At 44.9% G+C, this 21,230-nt stretch overlaps 1 protein-coding gene across 1 annotated transcript in view; it reads right to left on the minus strand.

Moving 5' to 3' along the window:
- Nucleotides 1-21,230, minus strand: part of ALG9 (ALG9 alpha-1,2-mannosyltransferase) — a 682,403-nt gene that overhangs the window by 633,668 nt on the left and 27,505 nt on the right. Inside the window, exons 3-6 of the mRNA XM_078682312.1 lie at nucleotides 21,072-21,206; nucleotides 18,518-18,588; nucleotides 16,072-16,160; nucleotides 6,084-6,219 (exon numbers count right to left, since the gene is read on the minus strand). Coding sequence (XP_078538438.1) covers nucleotides 6,084-6,219; nucleotides 16,072-16,160; nucleotides 18,518-18,588; nucleotides 21,072-21,206 — 431 coding nt within the window. The remainder of the gene's footprint in view (nucleotides 1-6,083; nucleotides 6,220-16,071; nucleotides 16,161-18,517; nucleotides 18,589-21,071; nucleotides 21,207-21,230) is intronic.

Consider the following 21,230-nt stretch of genomic DNA (forward strand, 5'->3'; position numbering starts at 1 on the left):
ACCGCAGTTTAGGGGTCTGCTCGTGGAGCAGGAGTCGCCGTCGAAGACCTGGAAGGTTCTTCCGCTAAGAAACGAGCTCAGCCAGTCGAGGGCGTTTCCTGAGACTCCCAGGTTTAATAGTCGGGACAACAGGGTTCTATGGCACACCGCGTCGAACGCGGTACTTAGATCGAGGAGGACCACTGCCACTGACCCCCCTCCATCCAAGATCCTCCTGGATTCTTCCGTGACAGCTAGAAGAGCCGTTTCTGTGCCGTGTTTGGGATGGAATCCTGTTTGGGTGGAGTCTAGTAGAAGGTTCTCCTCAAGGTAGTTGGTGAGGTGGAGATTGATGTACTTCTCCAGAATTTTGCTTGCCCATGGCAGTAGGGAGATTGGATGGTAGTTGTTAGGGTCTGTAGGATTAAGATTAGGTTTCTTAAGCAATGCTCTCCACATTGCTAGTTTCCAGGAGGGCAGGACCACTCCTCTTTGCATGGAACTATTGAGTAGGTCCATGAGGATGGGAAGGATGACATGGCTGGCCATGTTCATCATCTGAGGGGGAGCCGGGTCGAGGGGGGAACCTGATTTTACATGAAGTGCAAGGGGTTTGAGTGATTCCAGGTCTAGCGGTGGAAATTCATTCAGGTAGACTCGCGAAAGGTGTTCTGTGGCAGTTGGGGGAGGTGATATGACAGTGATAGTCTCAGGACTGGTGGCTGCAAAGGAAGAATATATTTTGTTGATTTTTTGAAAAAAAAATTCAGCCAGTTCGTTGCAGCGGGAAATAGGATCGGAGGTTGGGGCTATGGGGGGGGATCTTAGAGAGGCGTTTGAGTACTTGATATATTTCTTTTGGCTTAGATCGAGCTGCCATAATTTTTTCTTAATAGTAGTTGGTTTGGGCTGAGTTTATTTCGGTTTTGTATGGCCTGATGGCTTCCCTATATCTGTCTTTCTCGGTGATGGCGTATCCCAGGCGCCACTTCCTTTCCAGTTTCCTGCACTGTCGTTTCAGTTCCCTGAGTTTCTCCATATACCAGGGGGCAGTGTCTCGAGCTCTTTTTAGCCTGGTTTTCCTGGAGGGGAGGATGGTGTCGATGGAGTCCTCGATCCACTTGTTGAAAGTCCTGCTGTCGGGTGCAGGGTTTTTGGAAAGAGCGGGTTTAGAAGTGGAGAGGAGGCACGACCACTGCTCTAGTGGGAGTCTCGACCAGTTTCTCATCTTACGTGAGGGTAGACCAGTTGAGGGGAACCAGGAAGTGATCCGTCCATGGTAGGGGAGTAATGGTGCCAACTGTTAGGTTAGGGCAGTTGGTAAAGACTGGGTCCAGCAAGTGACCTTTGTTATGAGTGGGAGACCTGATTAGTTGTTGTAGTTGAATAGAGGCTAGGCTGGAAATTAGCTCGCTAGCGGTATTGTCGGTGCTGACATCAAAGTGAATATTGAAGTCATCCAGCAGCGTGAAATTGGATGAAGACATGGCGGATTCGGCAGCTAACGACGGCAGCGAGGAATAGAAGTGATTTAGTGGGCCTGGCGGGCGATATATAAGTGCCCCTGTCAAACTGTCGTTAGGGGTGAGTTTGAGGCAGAAAGACATGCTTTCGCAGTCTGGGATTGGATTCCGGGTACAGTAGCATTGGTATATAGATTTATGAATGATGGCGAGGCCTCCTCCTTTTCCGTGTATGCGGTCCCTACGCACAATTTGGTAGCCCGGAGGCAGGGTTTGAATTACATCTGGGTCGCAGTCTGGGGTTAACCAAGTCTCGGTTAGGAAGATGGCGTCAGGAGACCGTTCGTCTAAGAGAAGGAAGATTTCTGTACTGTGTTTTGGCAGGGACCTGCAATTTAGGAGCAGTAGGGTGTAGTTTTGCTGAGCCTGCTTGAGCCGAGCAGTTAGCAGGTTGGTTTTACAGTGCTGACAGTAGGTGGGTAAATTCAAGGGATGGTGTTGGTGAAGGCAGCTGTCCTCCGTGGGGGGTTTAAGTGTGAGAAGGGCGGCGGCACTGTATTGCGTCCTGAGGGGGGGACCAAGGGGAGTAGCCCCTGTCCCCGGTCGGACGCGGACGGGCGCAGACAGGCTTGCCTTTAGCGCGCCTTTGGCGCGCTGACGGCGCTTCCGCTGCGCGTTCGAGAAATGCACATATTTGTATTAGCGGGAGGGGCATGGCCTCCGGCAGTGGGCGTGGCCTTATGGGCTTGCGAGGCTAATGGCGGCGGTATGATTTTTCAACCCGCGGCAGCGTTTCTCACGAGCTGCGCGGGGGTGTCCAGGAGGTCTCCAAGGGGGGAAGTGCCCAACGAGCAGTGACCAACAGGTAAAAACTATTTTTAAACAAGAGGTTACATTTTTAAAAACGAGTGATTTCTCCCGGCTTCCGCCTCAGGAGTCAGATTCTCTAATGAGTGCTAGTGATTCAGCGCATCTTATGTAGCAAAGGAGAAGGGGGCGTGGCCTTGTGGGCTTGCGAGGCTAATGGCGGCGGTATGATTTTTCAACCCGCTGCAGCGTTTCTCACGAGCTGCGCGGGGGTGTCCAGGAGGTCTCCAAGGGGGGAAGTGCCCAACGAGCAGTGACCAACAGGTAAAAACTATTTTTAAACAAGAGGTTACATTTTTAAAAACGAGTGATTTCTCCCGGCTTCCGCCTCAGGAGTCAGATTCTCTAATGAGTGCTAGTGATTCAGCGCATCTTATGTAGCAAAGGAGAAGGGGGCGTGGCCTTGTGGGCTTGCGAGGCTAATGGCGGCGGTATGATTTTTCAACCCGCGGCAGCGTTTCTCACGAGCTGCGCGGGGGTGTCCAGGAGGTCTCCAAGGGAGGGAAGTGCCCAGGGAGCAGTGACCAACAGGTAAAAACAATTTTTAAACAAGAGGTTAAATTTTTTAAAACGAGTGATTTCTCCCGGCTTCCGCCTCAGGAGTCAGATTCTCTAATGCGTGCTAGTGATTCAGCGTGTCTTATGTAGCAAAGGAGAAGGGGGGCGTGGCCTCCGGAAGTGGGCGTGGCCTTGTGGGCTTGCGAGGCTAATGGTGGCGGTATGATTTTTCAACCCGCGGCAGCGTTTCTCACGAGCTGCGCGGGGGTGTCCAGGAGGTCTCCAAGGGGGGGGGGGGAAGTGCCCAGGGAGCAGTGACCAACAGGTAAAAACAATTTTTAAACAAGAGGTTACATTTTTAAAAAAGAGTGATTTCTCCCGGCTTCCGCCTCAGGAGTCAGATTCTCTAATGCGTGCTAGTGATTCAGCGCGTCTTATGTAGCAAAGGAGAAGGGGGCGTGGCCTCCGGCAGTGGGCATGGCCTTGTGGGCTTGCGAGGCTAATGGCGGCGGTATGATTTTTCAACCGGCGGCAGCGTTTCTCACGAGCTGCGCGGGGGTGTCCAGGAGGTCTCCAAGGGGAGAAAGTGCCCAGGGAGCAGTGACCAACAATTTTTAAAAACGAGTGATTTCTCACGGTTTCCGCCTCAGGAGTCAGATTCTTTTGGAGATGCTTTTAGCCTATATGTCAAATTTTTGTATGGAATAAACTGAGGAAATATTGTTTAAATACATCAATTTGTGGAGTAATGGTCTTTAAGCAACTCAAGAAACAAAATGCTGCCTTTGGTGAATAATCCAAGAAAGGGCAAAACTGCTAATGACAGCTGAACTCTGAATCTTAGTTATTGGGTGGCAGCCTGATAAACGTTGTAATGGCCTGATCTGTATTTGGTTTATAAAAACAATTTCAAAGCCTGCTTAACCAATACAGGAAAGTGCTATGACTGAAAGTGTTATACGCAAGAAATAAATCTAAAACACTAAGGCCCCCATTAGGATGGCGGGAGGACTTTGCCCGCCTGCCATCCTCGCGGAAAACGGGACCGCCGGCGAGCTGAGCGGCGGTCCCTCCTTGCATATTATGATGCACCCGCCACAGTGGCGGGTGCATCATGCATTTATAACATTGTGGCGGGCGGTGTTTACACCAGCACCCGCCGCAATGCTATAAATGCATGGCATGCATTTGCATACACAAAGCGGCAGGTACCCCCCATGTGCACCCCCCACCTCGCCTTCACCATGGGGGCCCACAGAGGGCCCCCAAAGTGAACACCGCCTGGGAACGGAAAGGCATCTCCCAAAGCCCAGGCTAATATGACTGGCAGTGTCTGATAGACACCGCCACCATATACACCCTTTTCCGCCTCGGTCGCAAGGCGACCGGGGCGGAAAAGCGTCGGACGGTGTTACCGTCCGCCGCGGTCCCCCGGCCATAGTAATATGGTGGGGGGAAATGGGCGGACAAGGATGTCGGGCAGATCGCCACCGCCCGGCGATCCGCCCGACATCCTAATGGGCTCCTAAGAGTTCACACATTGAGGTCATTAACAAGTATTCTCAGATTACTGGGGGAGGTATGGTGGCCCTCCTGTATTGGTGGACTTACGCAAATGGATACACAACCCCCACACGATGCACAAAAGGGAGCTCAGGACACTATGGACTGAAATGTACTCAACTCTCTTCTTCTCATACGGAGTGCCCCAAAGGTGTAATAGATGTATTGCTGTTACATGTACACAAAAAAAAAGAGTCCACACTTTGAGGCCATGAACATTTATTTCTCAAGGTAGCCGAGAATCGGTTAACACCATCTTGAATGTAAATGTCCTCCTATACAGCTTGTGTTTGATCCAAAAGATGCCTCAATAAATGTCTCTGGAGCAGCCATCATAATCAGTCTGACTCACGGGTTCTATGTTAGTCAATAGTTTGGTCCATGGAATCCCAAAATGTTTTTTAATGTGTGGAAACAATAACATGCTTAAAAGGGCAGGTTTTGTGTATGCACGTCAGGTATTACAAGGCTTGTTTGTTGGCATGATCTGGTAATATAGGCTGTCAATGGAGATATGCGCTCAATAATAAATGTTACATGCCTTAAGAAAATGTTTGCATGGTGCCTTGTTCACCATGCTCAAAGGCAAAGTTATCTGTTCACACCGTACCTGAGCGTATGTTATTTACGATGTTAATGACAGGCATGCGTAAAAGTGTCCTCCTTGAAAATGTAGATTACATAAATAACGACAGATAATAGTCAAATAAAAAAATGCTGAATTTTAGATGGGTCTCTATACTTTTGACAAAAAATGTCTGCCATACAAAAAGAAAAGGGTCCATTACGTTTGTTTCTTTATCTTTTTAGTATTTCATTACGGCCCAGGATCTCTCCCTTTAGTCTCATCTCTTATCCGTCTTCTGCTGTTCATCCCACTCACCATTACGTGCCCTTGTTCGATGCTCAGACAGTTTGTCTCAGTCAATACCTTACACACACTCTGCCACCCCCAGTGGACTCTTGATTGTCTGCTGTAGTTCCAGTTTTCAGGCATGAACCCAAAGCCTTTAGCTTCTTTCTTGGGCACATAAAAAGGGTACATTTATATAGAAACAAACTGCAAGAGTAGCTGGGCCTGCATCTCAAAGTTATCTTTCCGTTTGGTAGCTTGTTGCCCCTTGTTTTGCTTGACCAGAGCATCCTTATCTGAGAACTCTATATTGCTGGTCTTGCACTAACTTGTTGAAGTACGACAACTGATTTGAATGTCTCATTTTAGTGCAGTACAACTTTTCTACTGCAAGCCGTTCCCGTCTGAGGTTTTATAGTTGAGATCTCAGCATCTAGAACAGGGCTTCAGCTCATTCAAGATGATGCAATATTAATATCGCTCAAACATACTCTAGACTTAAGAGGGAGAAAACTGTTGTACTAAATTGAAAGAAATTACAAACCGACTACTTGTGAAGCTTACGTATCTCATACAAATTACAAGGCAGCTAAAACATACAGATTATGTTGTATTTTTTAATGTGAAAGGGATTGAACATTAGTATTGCTTGGTTGCAGACCCCTCAAAAATAATAAAAGACCCAACAACATGCCTACTAAAATCCATGTCAGGTTCCAAATAACAAGGAGCAGGTACACCTCTAGTCAGATTTGCACCAATAACAGAGATCCCTGGCTCTGGTCAGGCCAATCAGATTTAAGATTAAACAAATTCAACACAGCGTCAAACATGTCTTGGCGATGGTTTATTGGCCTTACCCCAAAGCTCCACTGAAGGGCCAGCCCCAAATGGCTCCTGCGGCGATCCCCAAGACTGCTACCGACGTTTTCTCCATAAACCAGCCGGTCATTGCAATCATTGTGGTGTACATGCAGAAAGTGCTGGGGAGGTATGCTGAAACAATACAGGCAAGGTTTTAGAGCAGAACATGGTCTCTGGGTAATTCCAAATGTTGCACCGTTATTATTAATCGCTTTGCTCGACAGACGCAGACAACAGCAAGTGCCTTGATAGGCAAGACTAGCTGCCAAATGCATTACTTCTCAATACGCACTTCCATGTGATTTAATTGCACACATTTCCTATAAAATAAAAGCCAATGTGTACATTTACAAGCATGCAATTTAAGCTAAAAGTGAATGTAGCATTAACTTATCAAATTCAAAACCATCTAAAATGTTTCGTTATTATCCAGGAAACTGCTTTGAATGATCTCAACTTCACAGGAATAATGTACATTGCAGACAGATATATTTACTTAAGAACTTTGTTTACAGCAAGGTAGGTCTGAGGCATCATAGTACACAAGGGATCCCCACCAATTGAACTAAATGGATCAGGAGGACCACTTCACGTGGAAACACCACCTTACAGAGTACAGTCTGATCATGGGTAGCAGATATAACAAAGACGGTTAAATGTACCGATGGTGGTGGCAATAATCCGCACCTCCAAAACTGATCTCAGGGAATGTCAAAAAGAAAGCACAGGTTTCACGTCCCACAGATCTAACAATTGGCTCCAATGATAATTATCTAAACAATTCTGGAGCAATCCTCATTATAATTGGTTAATATACTGCCACAAACATTTCAACTGTATTTTAACACACTGTCTTGAAAAAGCAGGCCTACCCTGGGAAACAGATGCCAGCTGGTTCTGTTGCATCTGAAGTGGACTGTTGGTACCTATACATGTATACAGAGACATGGTATATTTATTATGTGATGGCATGTACGGCTTACTCTCCAAAATAAAGTCTGTAGGAAAGACTAATCTACTACTGATCCTTTGATACTACTATAGAATGATGTTTGTGTTTAGGTGCCTCTAAGAAATTGTCAGTGTTAAATAATTTAGTAGCACCAGTCGATATCTAGAGCTTTCGTGGTGCACATATGTCAGAAGGCCTTGTACCCAACTACCGATCAACGTATGCGTATTGCGAACCAGAGTTTTTTTTTTTTTAATATAAAGTGGACTCACCGTTTCAACAGAGACATTGAAATGCTATTAACAGGATTCATGCAGTAAAAACCATATCATCTTGTGGTCACGTAAAAAAAATTTCCAGCTACTAAAACTTTATTGAAATGTCCAGTGACATGTGTGATAAAAGTGAATAGACCCAAAGGTTGTCCGGCGAGGTTGGTCAGTTCTCTCGGTTCTGTATTCTACCAACCTTGTTAAATCTTGCAACCTTAACCAGAAAGAGTGATGGCTCAAAGTTTTCCAACAGCATTCTTACTTGTATGTATACATGTCTTATGGCATACAACTTTTTTTTTTAGTCTTTACTACTTTTCTTAATACGAAGTAAGCCTGTAATATTGAAAACATTTGCGGATTTATCCCTGAAAGCTGTGTATGAATAAAATGTGCAGGAGAATGCTGGATGGTCTTTCGTTTTGCTTGTGTCATCTTAAGAGCAGTCAGGAGGTGGGGAACATTCCGAAGTTAAATGTCCCCCGCGGTCTGGGTCAAAAGTCACTTCCTGGCTGTCACAGTGCGCCTGAACAAGACATTTACAGGTGTTTTGTGAAAAGCAGCAAGTAGCTGATCCCTGAAGCAATGAATGGATGCGTTCCAGATCATGGAGCCCAGGCATTCCGATGGAGCTGCGTCCATGTTCAATTGATAGCCGCTCATTTTAGCAGATTATTATGGTCTGCACATACGAAATGCCTGATGGGGAGAAAATGGGAGCCAGTGTCTAAAGATAAACTGGACACTGTACCAAAAAGCCTTATTGAAAATCCGCAGCATTTTGAAAGGTCTCCTAGGTTTCACAACCAGCCAATTGGGTTTTATTTATGGCGGGGTTTGTGTGTTCTTGTGTGAACACAAAATCACACTAAGACTAGTCATGTAACCTGTAGCAGGGATCTTTAACTAGTGATCCCTAATAATTGCACCCGATGTCCTCGCCTCACAGCGAGACCAGGGCTGTATTTGGGACGTGAATTTTCTAAACTGCTGTGAGCCGAGCTCCATGTTCATATACAATTCAGACTTTCAAAAAACAGAGTAATGACGTCTTTATCAGCAATTGCTTCTTTGCATCATTACACTTTGAGGGTGTCTAATTATGTCCACTCTGAATATTTAGCAGAGCAAAATCTAAACAAATTTCAATTAAATACGTTTCATCAGATGGATTGTGTATACTACTTGTCAGAAAGATACCTTGGGAACAAAGCACTGCTTTGTAACACCAAAAATAAAGAGTGCATATACTGTGATGTCAGGTTGCTATGTAGCACTAAAATAAAGAAATATACTGCTGCCATCTCGCCTGTCAGAACATGTTTATTAAATGAATCTATGCCTGCCTCAAGTATGAGCACTGGAAGGAACAACACAGGATTTTATCTTTTGGGGTAGAAAAAAACAAGTACCACTGAGTTGATTAAGAGAAACACCTCCAAGAGAGAAGGCATGGTATAATATGCAACAGTAAGCTAAGTCCATGGATCAGAAAATGGGGTTCTGATGCATTCCCCATCAGTGCTGATTGCATTCCATTTAGGAAAGCTCTAGATAGGAGTGTACTAGAATATTTCTTATTTCGTACATCTGTCTAACTAGTCTGCTTTACTATTCCCAGCTGTTTATGCACCGGCTTAATAATGGTTCCTTGTGCTATCTGAATGTTAATATCCGAGTGGAGGGTTCCAAGATGTTAGCTGGAGCGAGCGCAGAGTAAAAGAGCTCTGCACCGCATGCCAGCCCGGCATCATCCTGCAGGCTCCTGAGTGTGACAACGAACACCACAGACTCCCCTTGGTCTGGCTCTCCTGGTGGCAGTGTTTCCTCTGGCACCTCTGCTACTGAAAACCCTGCCGAAGGGTAGCGGTCTGATCGGGCCTAAAGCCACAACCTCACACCATGCATGCGCCCACAATGGAAGGGGACTGCATGCATGCCACTGGCCGCTCCACCATCGACTGACTGAGACATCGCTGCGCTGCTGATTTGCTGCAACACCACACAAGGTGCACTACTGATGCACTAGGAGCCTAGGGCCCACGACAGAGGGCCCTGTTGAATCAGAGCACAGACTCCTGCAGACTGGACCTGCGCTGGCTGAATGCCATGGGAGCGCCACAGATCAATTAACGTAGCGGTGCGCTGTGCAAAAACTCTGTATGACTGCTAATGAATGGTGCATCGGGCCGCCTGGATAGCGGTGAACTGCAATTGCTCCACAGTGCCCTGCCAGATAGCGCTGAGAGCTGCCTGTGGTGGCCAAGCCAGTGTTACTCACTTCACTTCTTTAATGCAACACAGCGATGACGAAACAGTGACCCACCAAGGCTAAAGGAGGACAGGGGGGTGCCTCCAAACTGTTCCCACCATCACACGTAGGGTGGATGGGGTAGGCTTCTCGGCTCGCCCCACTAAAGCAAGGGGGATGCTTTGACGAACTACTAAGGGCCATTAAAGATGTGAAATCCACCCTAGACACCAAACTGGACGCATTGGTGATTGAAATGGGATTCTTGCGAGCCGACCAAGTTAAACTCAGGGACAGGGTGGAGGCAAACTAGGTTGCCCTAGCTGGAATGAGCCCTGCAATGACCGAGGTGCATTCACAAATCAAGGCCCTGCAATCAGAGCCGAAGATGCGGAGGGCAGGTCATGCCGGAAAAACATTCATCTGGTGGGCTTCCGGGAGGGGGCTGAGGGCCCCAATGTGGAACTGTTCTTGGAGACATAGCTTCTGCACATAATGCTGAATAGAAGAGGGTCAGCTTTTTCTCTGGGGAAAGGGTCCATAGGGTTCCAGGATAGGGCTCCGCCGCCGGGCTCCTCGCCCAGGTCGGTGGTGACGTGACTCTTTAACTACCGGCATTATGACCACAGAGTTCAAGTGGTATGGGCAAAGGGCCAATGGCAGGTCGAAAATGAACCAGTAAACATCTACCTGGATTACATTGCGGAGCTTCAAAGGCTTAGCAGGTCCTTCTTGGCAGTTAAACAGAAGTTCCGACAGTTGGGACGGAAATACTCTCTCACGTTCCCAGCAAAATTGCGGGTCACAGACGATACTACCACGTTCTTTTTCAGCTAAGCTGCGGATGCCTGGGCGGGCCAGGTCGAAGCGGGTATCCCCGATACCTTGAAATGCACATCCAGAGGGCGGCAGGGCCCTACAGCGCCCATACACATGACAGCGAAGACCGTCCAAGGGTGAACTTACAAACAACTAATTCAGAGGCCGACTCGTCGAAATGCAACTTCTCCTATGCCCTGGAAAACATCCCAGAGGATATATGATTTGGCCTAGACCTACCTTTGATGGCTGCGTATCAAATGGCATGACCCCTGGTGTAGGACAATGCCTTCCATAACTTCCATCTCCTGGATTGCAGAGGCAGAGAGTCAAACTCTCCTCGCCCATCCCAGGGGAGAGTCCTTCTTACAGTCCCATACAGGCTTGCACTTCATGCAGTAATAATCAGTTACTGCCTGTTGAGGAGACCTCCTCCCTACTTTCAGACAGAACATGTTATTTGAACTCTAGTTATGGTTCATTATTGGTTGCAGACGTCTTACTGTTCTGCCCAGGGGCAAGGAGATGGGGATTTTGTGTGGGGTTTTGTTTCCATGTAGATGGAACAGCATGTTCAACAAGACACAAGGGAGGTGATATTACTTGGGGGCTGCCGTGGGTGGGTGCGTGGGAGAACATGGGTTGGGCTGAGGGCACACTATGACAACACGCCAATTCGCCTACATATGTTATCACTTGGAATGTCTAGGGATTGGCTACCCCAACATGGCGTCACTTGACATACGTCCAACTGAGGTACAGACAGGCCCAGATCGCCTTTTCATAGGTAACACACATAAATTACAGAGGAGATGGAGAGGCCAAATTTTTGGCACCATCTTCTTGGGATTCGCAAGGGAGGGGGCTCATCTAGATAGCCACAGGAGTACTGTTAACAGAGACTCTCACAGTGTTAGACCCCGGGGGCAGATATGTAGCGGTGATGGGGACGCTGAACTGTGCCCGACTGCTCCTCTAGTGCTCTACGCGCCTAACAGCAACCAGCAACAGTTCTTAGTAAATCTCACCTCCATGCTGATACACAACCTGATGGCACCTAGTATTTGGGGTGAAGATTTTATTATGGTGCACAATGTCGCCCTGGACAGGTCATTCCAGACCAGACTAGCACGCCTCCCACGGGACTGGCTCACACATGGCCACCTACTTGATATAAGGCGATCTATGCATCCCAACACAAGGGAGTACTCGTTTTTTTCACCAGTTCACCAATTGCACTCTAGAATAGATTTACTACTTTGCAACCTCTATATGGCATCCCAGATTGTAGCTACTGTGTATCTTGGACGCACTCTCTCTGACCACAGCCCCCTGAAGATGAAGATAGAGTGGGAAAGGCAGCAAGGACCAGTACCCACCTAGCGACTATTTACCATGGCACTAAAGGATAGGTTTTTAGCGATACCTTGGGAACATACATCACAAATTACTTCACTTCACAGAGGGGACCGGCACAAGTTCGAGTGGGAAGCTTTTTCGAATGAGCCATAAAAGTGGTGGAGATACGTGCAGGGGACTCCGCACGGAACAAAGATGAGGTGATCCCCCTTAACATGGAACAGAGAGAAGTGGCTGCTCAACTCTGGAAACTTGACTATGCAGAGTGAGTGGCTAGGCAGGATACAGAGGGTAATAGGGCCTGAGGAGTCCTGATGTGGCTCTTGAGTTTAGAGACCCCTAAGACCCACATGAATGCTGTAAGTTCCCTGACAGAGCAGCAGCTACACATGCAGACTAATATTAACCAAGCCTTTTTTGAGTACTACACCTCGCTCTACTGAGCGGAGGTGAATGGCGAGGGCCTCTCCAAATGTGAGTTCCTGGATAGACTCCCTATCCAGTGACTTGACCCCCCACAGTGCCACACCTTAGATGAGGCAATGACAGTGGAACACATCTGCATTGCAACAGACCAGATGGCCCAAAACAAAACCCCTGGGATGGATGGTTTGCCAGTGGAATTCAGCACTACATATAATGTGACCCTCGTTGCAAAATTGCATAAGATGTACCAATGGGCACGAGACTAGGGCGTCCTCCCAGCGTCCATGCAGGAAGCAATGATTGTGGTTTTACCCAGGCAAGTACCTCTTGGATGTGCGGTCAAATAGACCGCTATCCTTACAGAATTCAGTTTACAAGATCCTAGTGAAGGTCATAACAAATAGAATACTACCCAGCCTATCTACACTGGTCCACCCAGACCAGAACACCTTCTCAAACCTTAGGTACCTCTTCCAACTGATGGAGGAGCATCCTGAGGTAGTGCTGCCATGCACGGCCCTATCTTGAGAAGGCCTTAGATAATTTGAGGAGCCCTACCAGATGAAAATGTTGAAGAGCATGAGATTAGGGCATGAAATAGTGCGCTGGATAGCACTGCTCTACGCCCTTCCAATGGCCTGAGTGCACACAGGTAGAGAGATCTCAACCACGTTCGAGATCCACAGGGGCACCAGGCAGGCAACCCACTGTCATCGATCATTTTTGCCTTGGCTATGGAGACTTTCTGCGTACAAGGCCCACAGAGGAGGATACTGAGTGGTAAATCCGGAGAAATAATCTTCCTATACGCAGACGACGCACTCGTGCATCTCACGGATGCTGGAAGAGACCTCTAATCTGTCATGGGAGCACTGGATGAATTTGGAAGTATATGAGGACTGCGGCTAAATTGGGCGAAATCTGTCTTGTTCCCTGTGCAAAAGCTAAATCAGCCGAAAACGGGAAGCATTGCCTAACTTGAAATTGAAATGGCACCATGACACCTTTTGATACTTGGTCATGAACATTTACCACTCTGATGAAGATCTTATACAAGGGAACCTGGGGGCAGTGGAAACCAGCATATACAGCTCATTGGCATTCTAGGGCTCCCTACCGACTGTGCTGGCCAAGTGACATGGGAATCCCTCCTACAAAGACCCATTCGGTCAAAAGCTTGGGGATAACACTTAATGAGGATTTATCCCTGAAAGGGCAGGTGGGAATGGTGGTTTCCTCTAGTTTTTTCAACTTAGGAAGATTAGGAAAATTGCCCACCTCCTAACTCACTCAGCGCTCATTCAAGTAGTGATCGCCCTTGTTCTCTCTCGGCTAGATTTTTCGAATAGCCTCTACTTGGGTCTTCCGATTGGCCTATTAAAACGCCTCCAGTTGGTTCAAAACCAGGCGGCAAGGCTGATCTGGAAGCAACCAAAGTGGCAATCAATTAGAGCTGGGTTTGAAAAACTTCATTGGCTGCCAGTGGCCCAGCGAATTGCCTTTAAAACAGGGTGCATCACTTTCAGGGCGCTTCATGAAAAAGGCCCTATATTCATTAGGCAATCCATCACTAATTATACTCCCTCGCGTAACCTACGCTCCACACATTTGACTCTTGCAAATGTCTCTTCATTTAAGAAAAACGCCAGGGCGGTAGCTGTTTTTATCATCTGGCTGCCTCCTTTTGGAATGCTCTTCCACTCTTCATCAGACAGAGCAATGATTTACTGGCATTTCGAAAGTCCTTAAAAACGTGGCTCTTCCAACAGGCTTACGCTTAAGAATTGTGTTTGTTGTCTTGATTCTATAGCGCCAAGAAACCCAAGGGTGTATGTGCGCTCAAGAAATTGTTATTAACATAACATAACATAACCGTTATTGTTCATGGGCAGCGTGACAATAGCCAAAATGCTGGCACTGCCTAGATTATTGTACCACTTCTCTGCTCTCCTTGTTAGCCTCCCTAGGGGCTTCTTTAAAAAGCTAGACTCCATTCTCTTGGAACTGATTTGGGGAACTGGCTGCAAGAGGGTCACACTTTGCAACTTATATGTTGCCCTGGAGTGCGGTGGTCTGCCTGTGCCACACTATGAACTCTATTATGGAGTAGCCCAACTGCTGTTGGCCAATGTGCTGGCTCTCGGTTGCTCCCAACCCTGAATTGTCGATAGTTAAATGGGACCTAGGGGGCGATATAATCATAAATTTGTTGATTGACTAAGGACAGGCCACCCTCCGACCCAGCTGACTGATGGGAACTAATAAAACCTTGCAAAAGTATGCCCAGCTCAGGCACCACCCATTGCCATATTACTGCTCTGGGCCCTGCCAACCCTACGCAAGGTGGCTAGGCTTCACAATGTCAGACCATGGAGAGATGCAGGCCTTACCACACTGGGCAACCTATAAGTCCATAAAACTCTCCTAAATTGACAAGAACTTCACAATTAATACAGCATAGATGCAAGCCAATTCCTGTCCTATAACATGCTCTTGAATGCCATGCAACACCTGTGGGGACCGTAAAGACTGAAGCCCGACCCCTTTCAGCCTCTACAGGCACTGCTCACCCATGGGAATACCGGGCTATTAGGGTGCTGTATAAAGCCATGTTCGACACTCAAGTCATGAACTTTCCCCTCCTTAAAGACAAATGGGTGACCACTATAGGCCAGGAACTCAATGCCAGACAATGGAGCGTAGCCCTTGAGAAGTACACAGGATATCTAGAACCCCCGGTTGAAGTACACACAGTTTAACTACCTGCCTCTGATCTACCTCACACCTGTGCATATCCACTGCATGTCCCCGACCATAACCCCTGGGTGCACCCGATGCCCATATCTTGATGAGGACTACTACCATATGATATGGATGAGCAGCTCTAGGAAGAAGTAACTGCGGTGGTGTTAGGCGTTACTGGATGAGCACTACGTGTGGACCTCTTACAGTGCCTATTGGGAATCACAACGCGTAAGTACACCTCGAAATTTATAGATCTAGTGTGTGTATTGGCAAAACATCAAATAGCCATGGCCTGGAAATCCCCAGAAGCACCTTCCCTGCAGCTTTGGCTGCGGGACTTGTTAAAGTGAGTGACACCTGAAGTCATAACCTGGCAATAGCTACCTTTACAACAGAGGGGCCCTCCTCAGCAGGACGCCTGGGAAACGTATTTAGAAAATCGGGCAGCCAAGACTTACTACAGGCCTCCAAAATGGACAGGTTGGCCACTCTGCATGACTTGGCAAACATCCCAAAGACTACTGCCAATTTCCCACAACTAGTACATGTAACATACACCTCTGGATCCCAGTCTTCGGTGGCCCTGAACCCCTCCCCTCACCCCCATCCCAGACCCCTCCACAGATTCAGACCTTAGGTGTGATATCAATATCTTTCCGTTGCCTAATACAACTCACCCCCAATTACTCCTTTTAGGAAACAGAGTTGATTTACCACACACACAAAGGACAAAATAAGGCTAGGGGAGAGGAGTTGGCCTAACGGCTAGGGCGCTCGACCTCGGACCTGGGGATCTTGGTTCGAGTCTCGGTAATGACGCCAAAAACCTCCTGTGATTCTGGGCAAATCACTTAATCTCCCCGTGCCTAAAATGAATGTGTGTCCTCATGTAACGTAACTGGTGCTATGTAAAGCGCTCTGATACCTGATTCAGTTCGGGTCTAGTTCGCGCTATATAAAACTCTGCAAAAAAAAAAAAGGCTGCTATGTGAACATTTATGCATAGGTATTGCAGTTTCCTGTTCATATAAAATTCTCATTACATGTGAACATTAGTCTTTGGAAATAGCATAAGCTTCATTCTTTAATATAGCTTCTCTTCGAACTGCACAAAGACTACACTCCCCCACCAACTGCTTCATCTCAGCAAGCTTACTCACCTGCAGATGAGCAGTACATCCCAGTGCTGAGAACCAGGAAGGCCAGCATCAGACGGCCCACGTGCAAGCCAAACTTTTTGCACACAGCTCTAGGAAAGAAATAAAAACAACAAAAAAAAGAGAGATGCATAATGAAAACCAACGTGTACATATATAACAAGACTACAGAACTTTAAGTATCAAAAAACATACACCAAGATTTACAGAAATGTAGTTTTATTGTTTAAAGTCTCTTCTCACTTGGCTTTTTTATTATATTTTCATAGCACTAATATTGTTCAGTTTTTTAGTTTGTACACTAAAATGATAGTTTTTTGTTCACAAGTCTTGCGTGACAAAACCACTTGTTACCTCATCGCCAAATTCTGTATATTATGGGTGATAACATTCTTTATTTCAATGATGACAGAAGTACAAAGATAAGCATTTTCAAAAGAGTAGCGTGTGCACACCTTCCCTTATTTTTCTTTTATTACTTTTACAACTTTTTGGGCTTTAAATGGTTGCGTGCAAAACAGAGCTGTGTTTGTCCCAATACAGGAGTCTAATCATAGAAAAGGAGAGGGTTCGCTTGTTCGCGTCCCCATCTGCTGCACTGCTTGAATAAGGAAACATTCCTCCTACATAAGGTCATTCTGTCTAAAATTTATCACCATGATACTCCATAGTACTCCGTAAACTTTTCATCGTTCTCATACTTCACATGTGCTTCAAAAGTGAGTCACTCCGGAGACAGCCAGGTAGAACTTGAATGTTTTTATTTTTTGCATTTTCAAATGTCTAATGATGCCGAAGCTTTTTCACAGACATGTGCTTCCAACATTCAGACGAACGAACCAAGCCAGTGTCAAAACCCAATGCATTTCGAACTTATCATTAGTTCTTCTTCAGGGGTACTGGAAAAAATAGATAAAGGGCCACATCAAACAAAATATTTATGTTCTCACAGAGCTCAATATCAATTATGTTCGTGCATATTTCCTTGGTTTCGTTCTGGGAATGTGGCCTTGTAGGTAATTACCGGTGTAGGTTGGGAAGGGTAGTTTTTGCGTCAAAAGAAGGCACTGAGACCGTTAAAGACCACGTGATGGCAATTGGCATTAGGCACATGGAGCCATTGCTCATGGGTCGCTAATAGTCAAGGTCAATGTGCTTCAGGTGGGCTTGGACAAAATGAATGTGCACCTCTGTATACACAAGTAAGGTGCCCATGTGCAAATAGCACACAACAAGTCCTTATTCAGCATGAAATTACTAGCTGTTCTGCTTTTTTTCTTGAATATTTTTGAATTAAAATCAATTGTAAATTTGGGCGCTAAGCAAATCCAGACTTTAGGATCAACTCAATCTACCATATCAGGTTCAAAGCTTGGGGTTGCAGAACTTGTCTATCCAGACATCCACACGCAGGTACTCGCTCCCTTTGCTAAGCATGTAACAGATTGTCTGCAAAGTTTATAGCACTGGCCAAATCCCTCAGTAGCAGCTCATCATTTCTACTTGGCCACGCCCCTTGTGAATTTTACATTTAGCACCCTTGGGACTGATACACCTAAGCCTTCTTCTAATACCTCTATAAGTTTCGCTATATGCCAATAACTGATTGTTTTGCTTTGTGCTGTCCAGCTCATGGGGTATGCAGTGCAACAGTCTCATGAACACAAAAAAATCCCAATTTAGATATCTAACCAAAGATACAATTGAAAACAAGAACCCACTCATCTCTTTAGTGTGGCTTTACCATAACATTGTATGAAGTTTGCTACTTCGATTTTGGGTATGTTTGCCGGCATGTATGAGATGACAATCAACAGAGAAGGAAGTGTGGTCTCAAGGGCTTGGAAACAACAACGCTGAGGACTCAGAATATATCTTGCTTTGTAGAATGCTATGCCCCATGCTCAACCCCCTCCTCGCTCGAATAAATCCATTGTAGCTAAAAGAGTTGTCAAGTGGCAGAAAGACACGTTCGAAGCAAGAAACTATGTAAAAGAAAAGGCGTTTCTGTCGCTTTGAAGCTACAGAATCAACCAAAAATTAGAAAACTTCTTGGTCACTCCATAATTCATTTTTTTTCTGAAACCACATAGCAATATTTTAAGTCAGTATTGTCCCTGGAAAAGCAGAACTTGTTTTAATAAATACAATTTAGTAATGCATATATATGTTTTTTTACTTCCATATATGTATTTATATTGCTAAATGTTTTAGTGAAATTATGCTTAAAAGAATTGGTTATCCCTGTCGTTTCTGCCCTGAAGTGGTCTTCATACAGGATGCTGGCATGCTACAAATAAGAATCAAACAATCTTTCTTCGAGTTTTTACTTTATTTTCCTCGGCGAGAAGCTATTTTGTTAGTTTGTTCCAGTAACATATCTTAAGACCATCTTCCATAAGCTGAGCACATACAACATTGGATGTTTAGTTAGCAAAAGCACACTTACTTATAAAAGTAAAGTTCACAAATGCAGCTGAAGAAGGCCAAAAGACTCCTTACAAAGTAAAATACAAGCACCTGGGAAGAAGAAATACCAGAGTGTTTAGTTTGTGAGTATTTAGGTCAAAGCACAAGGACAATAGATGAATTTATTTCGAAGTTACTAACAGCTCAAATGTCAACCACAGTATTTGGGTTACATCTTGCAAATGAAATATATAGAAGTGCAGACTTCAGGCATTTTTCAGAGGAAGGTGCATTGGAATGACTAAACCAGAAATCAGGTGTTAAAGGAAGGAAGATTTACATGATAATTTCTTTAAAGTAAGTAATCAAGGCAGAAAGACATCATGCGTAACATTGTGAAAAACTGTATATATGTATGAAATTTATTAGCACTGGTCAGAAAGCAATGTACGAAAATATTTGAATTACTTATATCAATGCAATATTAATATTTACACAATCCAAGACTTTTTAGCTGCCTCTAAAAATTAAGAAAACCTCCATCTGCAAAACAAAATTGAAAACCTAAGGCACGGAATATATATGTTTAATGTTAGATGCAAAAAATGGCCACTAATAAGGAGTAGGCCTGATTCAAAGAGATTTAACTTTACAAATGTAAACTATGCCAGTCTTCATTAGGTTGTGCAAGTGCATAATGTATTGCTTTGTCGGTACTCCCTACAATTGCATTGACTTGTACAAAAAATATACACCACAGGCCCGATTCACAGAACTAACTTAAGACAAAATCCTAACTTACTACCATTTTGGTATTCACAGAAGGCACTTACTCATTTCGGTATTCACAGAAGTTAGGAGCCCTAACTTTAGGACTCCTAAATGCCTTCTATGAATACCGAAAGTAGCGCCAGGACGCCCCTTTGCTGGGGCATCTGTGCGCTTTATAAATCCGGATAACATAACATAACATAACATAAAGTTAGGATTTTTCTCAGTTTAGGAGTAGTAAAGTTAGGAGTCCTAACTTTAGGACTCCTAAATGCCTTCTGTGAATACCGAAAGTCTTAAAGTTAGGATTTCTCTCAATTTAGGAGAAGTAAAGTTAGGAGACACAAACAAGATACAGAGCAATTAATGAGTACGCTGGCTTGTGAAGGACAATAACACAAATTGAATACCATCCTATGTACTCCCAATATTGATAAAGAGTCATATGAAGACAAACTCAATTTCCTAGAATATTACAGTTTTGGTTTAGGAGGAATTAAAAAAAACCTGGCTACCACACACATTCTCTCGCACTGGAAACTGCTATTCTACTTAACTGGCAGAAAAGGATATGTCTTATTAAACACTTCTTTGAAGTGTCAGAAATAAAAAAATATTTTCTTACTTCTGATTTTAAAAATACCTAAAGCCAAAAAATACAACTATAAAGAGTTTACCAATAAAACTATTCAGAAATGCAGTTAGCAGACACTCAAGCTACAGAGGAACCTCGATAAAACTCTGATCATTGAAGCAAAAAAGACTATCTCTCCACCAAAACAAATGATGTCTCATATTCTTCTAAGGAATAGGTTTGAATTTCAAAACATACATCGATTCTGTACAAATAGCAGATAATATTGTTATCTACTTTACTAGTTTAACATCATTCAAGTGTACTTCCAGTGCAAAACAAAAATCAGACAGCTCAACCTTTCATCCGCCAGCCAAAGAGATGTCAGAAACTAATACTGGTTACAACAAGGGGCTTAGTCTAGGGAACATGACATTTTGGAATTTCTTTCTGGAAGACACAATTGAGCTAATTAAAGATTTAAATCCCTCATTTTACCGATGTGACAAGTCTACAAATGTAAAGGCAATTATGAAGAGATAGCACTTTCACCAGTTAGGTCAGCATTATGGAATAAGTGTGGATTGTTGTAGTACAATTGCTCCTGACAAAAGCCACGAGCATTTAGGAAGATAAGTGCCAGAAACAGGGTGACCCTATTAGGAAGTAGGGGTAACGAGAGCCCCATGACTTTCTAACTTTTCTTGTTTTTAATCATACCAGCTGGCGCCCAGATTAAAATATAAGGGATACCATGCAGGTATTTTTAAAGAGTAACCCTATCCCAAGTCTCCACCCTATTCCTTTTCCAACAAAGTGCTCCCATGCATCTCATAGGTTGTAGCTCGTCCTGTTCCGCAACGGAATGGGAAGGAACTCTCTATGATAGAGCATGCCACCAAGGTGGGTGAGAGTTCTTTAAAACAAAATAACTGTTTTCTCCTTAAGTCCAAGATAGGGTTCTTAGATTGATCAAATCGAGTTAGGCTATATAGTTTGTATAAAGTTATGAGTCAAAGGAAGGTTAGCCCATGCTCTACAGCACCTCTTCACTCCCCATAATTTGTTTATGGTTATCTTTCAGAAGGGTCAAAATAACACTTGTTATTTGTGTGTGACCTACATTCACTTGTATTAAGTAAATCGCAAATGGTATTATATCTAACATTGTATCGCCCTCTCCCAGCAAAGAGCTTAAAAAGAACAAATTACAGCAACAGTGACAAGCAAGGGAAAATAGCTGTATTACCTTATTAGATTGCAAGACTTTTGCATTCAACCAGGCAGGTAAGGCATGCAGCCAAAGGTATGCATAAGAGCGAATTGCAAAGTCCGGCGAGTATTCCCATGTCTGGAATCCTTCATCATAAATTAGGTAGTGTGTCTGCAAAGGTTAGAAGAATAAACA

This window comes from Lissotriton helveticus, chromosome 3_1, assembly GCF_964261635.1.
Source record: "Lissotriton helveticus chromosome 3_1, aLisHel1.1, whole genome shotgun sequence".
Taxonomy (NCBI): domain Eukaryota; kingdom Metazoa; phylum Chordata; class Amphibia; order Caudata; family Salamandridae; genus Lissotriton; species Lissotriton helveticus.